General features: G+C 41.3%; 1 protein-coding gene across 1 annotated transcript in view; it reads left to right on the forward strand.

Moving 5' to 3' along the window:
• VLDLR (very low density lipoprotein receptor) overlaps positions 1-12,047 on the forward strand; it is a 114,433-nt gene extending 102,386 nt beyond the window's left edge. The window contains exons 17-19 of the mRNA XM_033925291.1: positions 7,362-7,442; positions 9,004-9,173; positions 11,538-12,047. Coding sequence (XP_033781182.1) covers positions 7,362-7,442; positions 9,004-9,173; positions 11,538-11,573 — 287 coding nt within the window. The 3' untranslated portion in view covers positions 11,574-12,047. The remainder of the gene's footprint in view (positions 1-7,361; positions 7,443-9,003; positions 9,174-11,537) is intronic.
• Positions 12,048-12,483: the final 436 nt, after the last annotated feature.

A 12,483-nucleotide genomic window follows, 5' to 3' on the forward strand; every position in this document is an offset into this window, starting at 1 on the left:
GCTATGGACGGCTCCATCTTTTTACATGTCCATTTCAAGTCCACGGTTTAAAAAAACAAACAAACAACAAACCCCAAACTGGATGTACATTCTTGGTACTCCTGCAACTTTATTCTGTTGCACGTAGGGTGACATGAATTTCTGAGGGAAAGGGGGAGGGACTGTATCTTGGCTCTGGCCCTCTGTAAACATGACACTTCATGTTAAATCCAAAAAGCTTTCTCAAAGCCTATGCTGCTACCTTCATGATTTTTGATGATACTTTTTTTAAAAAAAATCTTAAAATACACCCTGCCACCCCCTCCCTGTTTCAGAGTAACAAGACAGATCTAAAGGTGGCAAAACCATTTCCCTTCTGTGCCTATCTACCTGCAAATAAAGCAGTGAAGCTTTTCTGTTTAAATTTTAGACACTAGGAAACCCATTTTATTTTCCAAGACTGCAGATAAGGGCACTGTACACATTTAGAAGCACTAGAGAATACAAGCCTGTAATTTAGGTATTAGATGTAGTTTTGCTGTGGCATACGATGAGGAACAGGCAACAAACTGGTTAACATATGGCAAAAATTGAGTATGAAGAAGTTTAGCAATAGTTTTTTTTGCTAATGAAGCAAATTAAAGATCATAAAATTGACTAGCTGCTCAAGTCAAAAGGCTTAGGATTTGTGTATCTGCATGGCACTTAAACTAAATCTAGGCAAGATTCCAGAGTACCACTCGGAAGGTATTTATCGCAAACTGCTAGAGCTTGGCTAATAAGCTGGAAGTCTTGATTAGCAGAACTGGCTATTGTACAAGGTCTGCTTGGGATAAAGCTTAGGGATGCAACAGCGGAAATGCTTAACGCCTTACTACTTGGCGATATCGCACAGTGCCCTCTAACAGTATCGGGTTCCTAAGTGGCATACACTCCCTATTAAGGGCACTCGCTGGATTACATAAAATATCTGGTAGCTGCAACATCAGATTTGGGGCAGGTACACAAAAACCAGAAATTGGTCTTCAAAATGAAGAGCAAATACCAAGCACACCAATATAAATAGCAGAAAAATATTTTAAGCATGAGAAGGACCTCGGAGACCTTAATTCAGGCAGCGTGACTGCTAATAAATTTGCAGGTCAGTTGCTCGATCATTGGTCCTAACGCCAAATACTTTATGCTATACTGATAGTATTAAATATTTCTTTTGAATATAATCTTTTTTTTCCAAATAAATAGTTTTAAATATTTTGACATCTTTTGAATCCAGAATAGTATTTTAAATACAAGATGGCGCCAACATTCAAAAGGCACTTATCTCCATGAACACCACAGTGAGGAGTTAGCGCTGCATAGTGAAACCCGAAGGGGCCTCCATTTCACCCTACAAGGCTTCATCAGGGGAATATTGCAGCAGTATGGTGAACAGCTTAGCATGAAATTCAAAACGGCAAAATGCCGCTTGAGGTTTCCTTGGCAAAACCAAATGCCATTGAAGTACAGCTTCAGGATACTGGCACTGGCTGGCTTGTCTAAGATTAGCTCTGTCACTGGGCTATAATCTTTGTTTAGAATAGTCCTGTCGAAGCTTGTAAACATTTGTACTTATTACCCTTGTGGATTTTTTTTTTTTTAATAAACTTCATATCAGGACCATTTGAGCAAGTCTAGAATGCGAGTTTTAAAACTTTGAGTGGAGGAGTGGCCTAGTGGTTAGGGTGGCATCTCAGCACCCTGAGGTTGTAGTTCAAGCCCAGGACTGTTCCTTTCGACCTTGGGCAAGTCACTTAACACTCATTGCCCCAAGTATGATAGATTGTGAGCCCACCAGGACAGATAGGGAAATACTTGAGAATCTGGAACCTGATTGTAAACCACTTAGGCTATAAGTGGTGTATAAATACTAAATAGAGAGCTGCTTGTTGGCCTTTGCTCTAACAGTGTAGTTTTGGCATGCTTACTCAGCAACACTTATGCACAAAACTAAGATCCTGCATTTTGCACAGCTTCTTATCCTAAAGTTCAGCTTCTTATCCTAAAGTTCAGCTTCCCCAGTTTTCCTCTTCATACTACAGTTCTCGCTCCTAGAAAGACTTTAATTTACATGCATGAGAAGATTGAGGGACAGAACTCCCACCTCATTCTTCTGTTAGCGCAGTGGTTCCCAACCCTGTCCTGGAGGACCACCAGGCCAATCAGGTTTTCAGGATAGCCATAATGAATATGCATGAAGCAGATTTGCATGCCTGTCACTTCCATTATATGCAAATCTCTCTCATGCATATTCATTAGGGCTATCCTGAAAACCTGATTGGCCCGGTGGTCCTCCAGGACAGGGTTGGGAACCACTGCGTTAGCGCATCTGCTCCCACACCAGTTGAACTTTACTTTCTCTGTTCCAACCCTCCCAATACCCACAACACTCAGCCAGCTTCTTGTATAATCTCTCTGGAGGCTGAACTAGAAGGTTCTTGTATGCTGCAGGGCAACTAAGATGCTACCTGTCCGGGAGCTTCTTGTCTTGTTCAGTTTGATCCTGCAGCTTCTCTGCATGGTTGAAATTAAGTTAATTCTGCTCGTGATTTGTTTTCAATTCCTAGTCTTTGATTTTGTTTGCGGGTTTGCCCACGTGCTGCGGATCATCCTCTTTGAGCTGTCAAGGAGTCCAACCCATCCCCACCCATTGCTCCAGCCAGATGCAAAAAAGTGGCCTCCCTGTAGGTGGAAATGACAGCTGAGGGGAGAGATGATTGAAGTCTACAAAATCCTGAGTGAAGTAGAACAGGTACAAGTGGATCGATTTTTTTCACTCTGTCAAAAATTACAAAGACTAGGGGACACTATGAAGTTACAGGGAAATACTTTTAAAACCAATAGGAGGAAATATTTTTTCCACTCGGAGAATAGTTAAGCTCTGGAACGCATTGCCAAAGATTGTGATAAGAGAAGATGGGAAGGCTAGATGGGCCATTTACCCTTTATATCTGCCATCATGTTTCTGTGTTTGGATAAGTTCCTGGAGGAAATGTTCATAGTCTAAGACATGGGGAAAGCCTCTGCTTGCCCTGTATTGGTACAGATCTTGAAAAAAGTCACTCCGTTAAGGTCAAAACTAAATTCAACCCAATTTTAATTTATTTGCACATCTAATAGAACTCTGCTCAGAGACATGAAGGCTCACCACCCAATCATCGCAGTGTTAAATGCAAATATGCACCAGTACTCATAATAGTTCATTATTTTATCACTAGCTACTCAAGCTCTAGAAAACATCTCTTTTAGATTGCTTGAAAGTATATAAAATTACTGGAACTTAACTTAGACTGTTTAATGGCAAATTAAAATTGGGTTGAATTTAGTTTTGACCTTAACGGAGTGACTTTTTTCAAGATCTGTACCAATACAGGGCAAGCAGAGGCTTTCCCCATGACTTTTTTTCAAGATCTGTAGTTGTACCTTTAGTCACTCAACAACGAATTAGTTGAGTGACTTTTGCCCTGTATTGGTAGCATGAAATGTTGCTACTCTTTGGGTTTTGGCCAGGTACTAATGACCTGGATTGGCTACTGTGAGAACGAGCTACTGGGCTTGATGGCCTATTCGTCTGACCCAGTAAGGCTATATTATGTTATGAAATGCTTCATAGTCTGCCATGAGATTAGCAGGAGCAGGAGATGTTTCATGAAGCGTTTCCTGTTGTTGCTGGACAGGGGAGACTAGAGCTAGAGATGCTAGATTTTCCTTTTGGAAAATACAGACCCCCCCTAGCCCCACCCCCAGGCCTGCCTAGTTTCACCAAGCCTGCCCTAGCCCCACTCCCTGCTTCCTGTGCCGGGTTTTGAAAAGCCATCCGGACCCCTGGACATGTCCTCAAAAGGAGAACATGTCCAGGGAAATCCGGATGTGTAGTAACCCTAACTAGAGCAGGTTTACTCATATACTCTTACCTGTGATCTCTGCAGGAGAGGAAGTGAACCATTGCACATCAGGCCACTTTGCTCTTCTGCTAGGTTAGACCTGACAACCCTGTGGTTCAAACAGTCGGGTCTAACCTGGCAGAAGTGGAAGTAACCTAAATGTACAATAGTTCACTTCACGTCCCCTGCAGAGATCACAGGTAATGTGAAGAAGTGGCCCAAATTTGCAGCATTCATCTCGGCTACCTCCTTGCTGCTCCATCTCTGAGGGAGGGGAAGACAGCAAGGAGACACTTAATGCTGGTGTGGAAATAAACTGGGCACAGGCTTGTGCATATTTAACGATTACCATATCAATATGAGGACATAACTTGTCTGCCTTTAAGACTTGTATGTTCTAAATTCAGAGATGAGCATCAAAAACAATTGCACAGGATACATCAAATTGTGAGGGATAGAACCTCAAATACCAGCAATGTGCTGGTGCTTTTGCTGGATTAATGAATATCACTGGCTCAAAAATCTCCCACTAGAACTGTGCTGTAACGTTTAACTATAACTGTAATTAGATAAAGCCAATACTTAGCTTTCACCCGACGGGAGCTCTTGTCATTTCGCTTTTTGAAGCTTTGTCTAGGGTTAGTTTTTAAGCCTGCATCTTACTGTTCACAGCACATTTAATGTAAGCACCACCGCACATACAACTGTGGCATCGAATGTCAGTTTTCCCGATGCTATGCCATCAATTGAAGTAGGCTATTATGCCACAGTTGTATGTGCGGTGGTGCTTATGTTAATGTGCTGTGAATAGTAACCCAAGGAGTAGCAACATTCCATGTTACAGATCCAATAACGGACAAATGGACTTTTCCTCCAGGAACTTGTCCAAACTTTTCTTAAAACCAGCTACACTATCCGCTCTTACCACAACCTCTGGCAACGTGTTCCAGAGCTTAACTATTCTCTGAAAAAAAATCTATTGGTTTTAAAGTCATTTCCCTTTAACTTCAGTGTCCCCCTAGTCTTTGTAATTTTGATGGAGTGAAAAATTGATCCATTTGTACCCATTCTAATCCACTCAGGATTTTGAAGACTTTGGTCATCTCCCCTCAGCTGTCTCTTTTCCAAGCAGAAGAACCCTAACCTTTCTAGACTTTCCTCAGAATGCCATCCTCTATCATCTTGGTCATTCTTCTTTAATGTCGCTATCTTTTTTGAGATAAGGAGACCAGAATTGAATGCAGTACTCAAGGTGAGGCCACACCATGGTGCGATAGAGGCATTATAACATTCTTAGTCTTGCTAACCATCCCTTTTTTAAAAATAATTCCTAGCATCTTGTTTGTTTGGGCTGCCGCCACACATGGGGCAGAAGGTTTCATCGTGTCTACAATAACACCCAGATCCTTGGGCGCTAACCCCATCTGGTAACTGATTTGGGTTATTTTTTCCAACGTGCATCACTTTGCATTTGTCCACATTAAATTTAATATGCCACTTGGGACACCCAGTTTTCTATTTTCCTAAGGTCTGCCTGCAATTTTTCACAATCTGCGTTTTAACAACTTTAAACAGTTTAGTGTCATCTGCAAATCTAATCACCTCGCTCATCGTTCCAATTTCAAGATCATTTATAAATAAGTTATAGTACCAGTCCCAGTACAGATCCCTGCAGCACTCCACTATTTACTCTCCTTATTGAGAAAAATGACTATTTAACCCTACCCTCTGTTTTCTATCCAATAACCAATTCCTAATCCACAAATGAACTTTGCTACCTATCCCATGACGCATTAATTTTCTCAGGAGCCTCTCATGAGGAACTTTTGTCAAAAGCTTTCTGAAAATCTAGATACACAACAACTGGCTCACCTTTATCCACATGTGTTCACACCTTCAAAGAAGTCAAGCAAATTGTGGAATATGTAGACAAACATGATTTAATGACGGTCAGTATGGGTTCAGCCAAGGGAGATCTTGCCTCAATTTTATATCTTATAACCATTTCCAACATTTTGCCCAGTACTGAAATCGGGCTTACCAGTCTATAATTTTCCAGATATTCCCTGGAAACCTTTTAAAAAATTGGCATAACATTGGCCACCCTCCAATCTTAAAGTACTACAGACGATTTTAGCGAGAGGTTACAGATCACTAACAGCAGGTCAGCAATTTCATGTGTATTTTTTAGTACCCTGAGATGTATACCATCTTGTCCAGGTGATTATCACTGTGAGGAAATGAAAGAAATTGACAAGTTAAAATCACCCTTGAAAAAACATTTCTGGTTCAGGTAGATCACTTAACATCTTCCATAAAGACAGAAGCAAAGAATTAATTCAGTCTCTGCTATGGCCTTATCCTCCCTGAGCACACCTCTTGCTCCTTGATCATCCAACAATCCCACAGATTCCCTCGCAGGTTTTCTGCTTCTGATGTACCTAAAAATAAATTGAGTGTTTTGCCTCTTTGGCAAGTTTCTCTTCATATTCTTTCTTAGCTTTCTTTTCAGTGCTTTGCATTAGAGAATGACAAGGGGCCAAATTTTTTTCCAATCCCCACGGGAACTCATTTTCCCATCCTGGTGAGTTTTTCCTGTCCCTTCCCCATTCCTGCAAGCTGTGTTCTCATCTGCACAAGCCCAAAACACTTTAAAATAAGTGTTCGAGGCTTGTGCAGGTAAGACGGAGCTTGCAGGAATTGGGAAGGGACAGGGACAACTGGCAGGGATGGGGTGAGGAAATGCGAGTTCCTGCAGGGATGGAGAAAAAATTGTCCCCATGTTTTCTCTACTTTGTATCTAACTTGTCAATGCTTGTCTGTCTGTCTCTCCACTTTTGCTAATATTTGAGATACGTACGTACACAGTGTAGTTATTGATATTACAAATTATAAAAGAATCTTAGCTTAATACGTGTACCACATTAAGTATATTTCCAAGTTAGAATTTTTCTAGTTCCATACTGGTGCTCTTGCAGAATTCCTCCAGGAGTTTGTTCTGCTCTGTGCCTCTCGGTTGACTAGAAGACCATCAGGGTAGTATATTCAGTGTCCTTTTCAGCCATCTATGGCAGAATAGCCTGAATCTGCTGAATCGTTGGGATTGAATTGATTCATGTGAACTGTTCTCAACGGTTTTCACAAACGTAACACTTGAGCTGTTCTGTACATTTTTAAGACTTAAATTCTGGTTTCTTGCCTTGTCGTAGATCACTTGGCACAACAATCCTGGCTCTTGACACCTAACGGCATTTTAGGATATAGAATATTGCACATGTGCAAGCACCTGATTTTGGTGTGGGGCTCTGGGACTGGGTTGTCAAATGTTCTTGTAAATGAATCCAGCAGGACTGAAAAGTGCTATAAGCACACACTTGCTTTTAAACAGGCATCACTTTTTTTTTTTTTTTTTTTAATATTCTTGAATGCAGCAAATTTTTGAATGTATTATATTTTTAACAGAACATAACCTAAACACATCCCTGCCTGAAGCAAACATCTCGGCAAAAGGCACTTCAGCTGCATGGGCCATTCTGCCACTGTGTAAGTAGAAAACAGTTGTAACAGCTCTTAGCGCTTGGTACTATACCATTTCACCACTTGTAACAATGTTAGTCCCCTTTTCAAGGTAATATATAGAAATACTTCCTTTTGGTTTTAAAGGTGATTTTAATTTGTTCAGGAAGATCATGGTATCTTGTATGAAACTGTCTTGTGCATTAAGGGTTTAAGAATCTCCTAAGTCCAGATATTTCCTCCGAGTGTGCCAGTACCAGATATGATTGGGTTGCCAGGTTTGAGGATTTTTGGCAGCATGTAGAATGCACCCACAAAAGGATGGCTAGATACGAGTTCCTTAAATATTGCAATACTTTACAAATGATTGGCTGCCGCAAGTTCTTGCAGGCCTCGTGAGAACTTGCGGCTCTCTATGGGGCAGGAGCATAGGAAGGCTGCTTCTGCTCCAGTTCACCGCTGAACCACCAGGGATTGTAGTGGAAGCAGGAGGGGGGGCAGGGTGCAGAGTCGGGGAGGGAGGAGGGACAGAGTGCAGAGCCTGGCAGGGTACACTAATATTAACCCCCGTTTATATGCAAGTCTACTCCCCCCCCCCTTGTTCTTGGGTGAGGGGGGGAGGTTACCATGGCTTATCTTTCATGAAGTTTACTTGAGTGAATTACACTGGGTTACTGGACTCTTAGAATTTGGTTCAAGGTGCTTGTAATACTCGGTATCCAGGTTTGTTTCTCTGCTTGGTAAGGAAGGTTAAGTGTGTTCAAGCAGGTGTGTTCATGATTTTCTTAGATTGCTCCAGTCTGATTAAAGGGAGCCAGACTAATTTAAGTAAAAGCTCCTACATGATGGCACATATTGCCTAGATTTATGATGGAAAGAGACATAGCATTTGAAATTTAAGGGCAATGTTTCCAGTGTGATAGGTGGAGGATATGAATTTGGGGACAAAACTGGGTGGGTGCTATGGGCATTTAATAAGAATACAACTTTTCTGCTTTGCAACTACCCTGGATTCTGATGCACAATATTTGGGCACTGATACAAGATGGGCATCCACCTAAAGGCTAACCAGCCAATTAATGTAAGTTAAGTCCTAATTAACAACTGGCACCAACTTGAATTTGCATGTACATCTTGTTACATATTCTATACAGATGTGCACTGAAATCTGATAGCATGCAACCCAAAAAGGTGTGCCCAGGTGAGGGGTATGGGCAGGTCATAGGTTTCCTCCAGTATTCTATAATATTGCACCCAAGTTTTTTGATGTCCACCCAAATTGGGCACTGGGAATTACATCCGGTTTCAGTATATGTAAGTCCTGGTACCCAAATCTGGGTATTGAAATCAGCACTCAATGCTGTTTTATAATGGGTATGTTTGGGGTGGGAGGGTTTTGTGCCAGCCTTTGTGCACAGTTTACTGAATTTAGTCCTTAATGTGCTTATATAAGTTGTGTGGTCTCCAAATGGGACATTCAGGGTAGCATATCATTTAGCTCTAAATTAGAAAGATTAAAGGTGCAGTGAACAGCAAATAGAGCCTGTCTCTGAACACTGATGTAACCTCCTAATTCTATGTCTTGCAGTGTTAGTGGCAATGGCAGTGGCCGGTGGTTATCTGTTTTGGCGAAACTGGCAGCAGAAAAATATGAAAAGCATGAATTTTGACAATCCAGTATACTTGAAAACGACAGAAGAGGATCTGACGATAGATATCAGTCGGCACAGCAGTTCAGTAGGACACACTTATCCAGCAGTAAGTAGTTACTTAGATCTTGGCCCTGCCCACACCTTACCCTCAAGTGCAAGTAAAACTAAATTTTTCTAATCCCGTTCTTCCCAACCAGCTCAGAACGAGTTACAGGTTAACATACATAGGGCTAGATTCTCTAAACCCATGGATCCGATCCAATCCGTGGCCAGGGGCTTATTCACGACGTGTCCTCATGCAAATTATTGCAACCGGAGGTACACCCCAAACCGACCACATGGATCACTGAAGAACGATCCCGATGCATGCACAGACCATCTTCTTTGCCTGTAGATGGTCTGTACGTGCTCTCCGCTAGCATGAGCTGTAAATGTGAGGCATGGGCGAATCGCCTTAGACAGGTAGCAGTTGAATTTTTACTGCAGTGACTTGTTTGTACTTTCTGGGCCATTCCGTTTAATCTCACTAGTAAGAAATGTTCTTTTCCTATTGGAAACATTCTAATATACAGCTTGGCATATGACAGACTTTTTGTGCTGATAATTGCTTCTCTTTTTCACGAGCCCTTGCAGCCCCGACTCTCCTGCTCTCTGCTGTCCTTCTCCACAGTGCAGCCCTGCTTTAAACCTGCGGGTTAAAACCATGGGCTTGCACTGCAGGGAGGGGGAGGGGTGGCCAGTCGGCAGTCGCTTCTTTCCTTAAATAGTTTAGTGAATCGCTGCCTTCCCACATTTGCATGCGCAGATCAGATCAGGTGCAGACAGGATCAGCCAGAAGGTTAGTGAATCAGGTCGGGGGTCGCAAAGTGGTCGGGACACGATCGGTGTCCTTAGTGAATCTAGCCCATAGTAAACAGACAACAGGTTAGTTTGTTATAATTATAGTAGTGTTTTCATCCTAACTTGACTTATGCAGAGGATCTAATTCAATGTACACTTAGTGTATTTCTTAATCTTACTGCATTGGGCAGGAGATTGGGTGAAGATGTGGTTTTGTGTTTTTGTTTTTTTGCTTCTCCAAAAGATTATGGACATATTAAAAAAAATCCCAGTTGACAATGTATTCTGAGGACTGGGTTGAGAGCTAGTAGACTAGAAAATGGGTGTAAATTTCTTAATACAGCTGTATCCTGCATGCTGTATAACATGTTAGCACTTCAGTTCCTCAGACACCAGCATGAGACACCCAATGGTATTTGCACTCTGGCTTCCTCTGACTTCAAGCCAGAGTGCAAATACCATTTGGTGTCTTAAATGCTGGTGTCTGAAGAACCGAAGTGCCAACATGTACAGCTGTATTAAGAAATTGACACCCGTTTTTCTAGTCTACTAGCTCTCCTGATACTCTCCAGCTGTTTTGAAAGCCCAAACTCTGCTCAAAGCAGGCTGCAGGTTTTACTCCTGTGTGTCAAGTTGTAATATCTGGTCATTTTTTGCAAATGTAATCCTGCACCTGGCATTTTCTTAAACTGCCTAAGATTTTTGGTAGTCAGATACCATTTGGAAAAAATTCAAGGTCATCGGCTCTTATCCCCCATTCCCAGACTTGGAAAAATCCCCACTAGCCTCATCACCTCTGCAAGTTGGATGATTTTTGATAAGTTATATTTGGTAGCATTATGGGAGTTCATCTCTAATGGAAATCGGATTAGTTCTTGAACATGGTGGATTTATTGTACAAACGAAGCAAGTGGGGAGGGGAGGTGTTAAATTACTGTTTTGATAGAACAGCTAGGCCTAATTTTTTGTTTGGGGGGGGGAAATTCTTTGCTCGGATATTGTCTGTTAACGTAGACAGGACTAAATGTGCTAAACCTAGATGGGCCTTTCAGAATAGTCTTGAATTGGCAAGTTAAAGCAGCCCAAATTAAATTAATTTGTTCTACTGGCCAAAGGGTACAATGTACTTATGCAGACTGCTAGTGATTTTGTATGCAAAACTGTTAGGGTTACCGGATGTCCGGATTTATCTGTACATCTCCTTTTTAGAGGACTGTCCAGGCATCTAGACAGGTTTTGAAAACCATTGAACTCGGGCTACGTTTGGAGGGCATCTGCATGTGTAAGTGTGATGTGATTGATATCACACACATGTGCGATGTCGGTGTTGCATCCATGCATGTGTAGATGCTCTCCAGATGTGGTCCCGAAGAGACATGGGTCTGGGCAGATCAGGACAGGGCCACACCCTTTGTATCTAAAAAAAAAAAAATGACCCTTAAGTATTGTAAAGTTCAAAACATGGTGAGCCAGTAAAAGTTGTGAAATATTTCTACTGATGAGCCTCTGAAAACTGCCGTTGTTGAGCTTAACATCTTGTTTTGGCCTTACCAACATTGTGCTCCAAGGCACCATCACTAACATCTCCACAATCATACTAAAATTTGTCCCTCTTTCTCTCTCTTTACAGATATCTGTTGTAAACACAGAAGATGATCTATCTTGAGCATAACCCAGCTTGATCAGCATTCATCAGTCCCTTAGTCTTTTATTGGTAACGAGGCCTGTGACCAAACGGCTCATAATTCTGGAAGAATGTGACCATGCTCCACACATGGTTAAGTCTGTGCACCCTGGACGTCTGATTGTAACATGTGTAAACTTTCTGTAAAATATTTATATAGCTAGCTTTTGATGTGGTTTAACATGGTTACAAACCCCTCCCCCAAACATATCAGTATTAGAGTACCACAGGCCAAGTAATGTACAAAGCACTTCCCTAGAAAGCCATATTCAGTAATGAACTGTGCTGTATTGAACCCTCCTGTACATATTTGTATAGGCTGTAAATATATTCAGAACAATCACTGTTCTCAAGCACTTTGAAACACTTCTATGTAAATATGTAACTGTACACTTTGGGAGGACTTGTTTTTTTTTTTTTTTCCAATGGTGGGGTTAATGGCAATAAAAAAAAAAACGGGTTACATGGATCAAATTGCCAAAAACTTTGTAAACCTAGAAGTAACTTTTGTATGTGTGAATGAAATTGTAAACTTATGTGACTCTGACATTTTTATAGAGGTGTGCAGAGGGTGCGTGGTATCACAAGAACCACTGTAAACTTTTCAAAATGATTTAAAATAAATAATTTATACAGATGTTGCTCTTGCAAAATACCTTTCCTTGTGCTTTTTTTTTTTTTTGGTGGGGGGGAGTGAGTAAGTTTGTGTGCACTTGCAAAAGGAGTCTGCTCCATTTCTTTCAATATTTATTTTACATTACATTTGTGATTTCTATTCCGCCTGTGCCTTGCAGTTCTAAGCAGATTACAATTAAAAGAGATCAGGACATTACCGAGAGAATTACATTACAACGATTTAAGTAAATTACATGTTGTGGTATAGAAATACAAG

This window comes from Geotrypetes seraphini, chromosome 1 (assembly GCF_902459505.1).
Source record: "Geotrypetes seraphini chromosome 1, aGeoSer1.1, whole genome shotgun sequence".
In the NCBI taxonomy this organism is placed as follows: domain Eukaryota; kingdom Metazoa; phylum Chordata; class Amphibia; order Gymnophiona; family Dermophiidae; genus Geotrypetes; species Geotrypetes seraphini.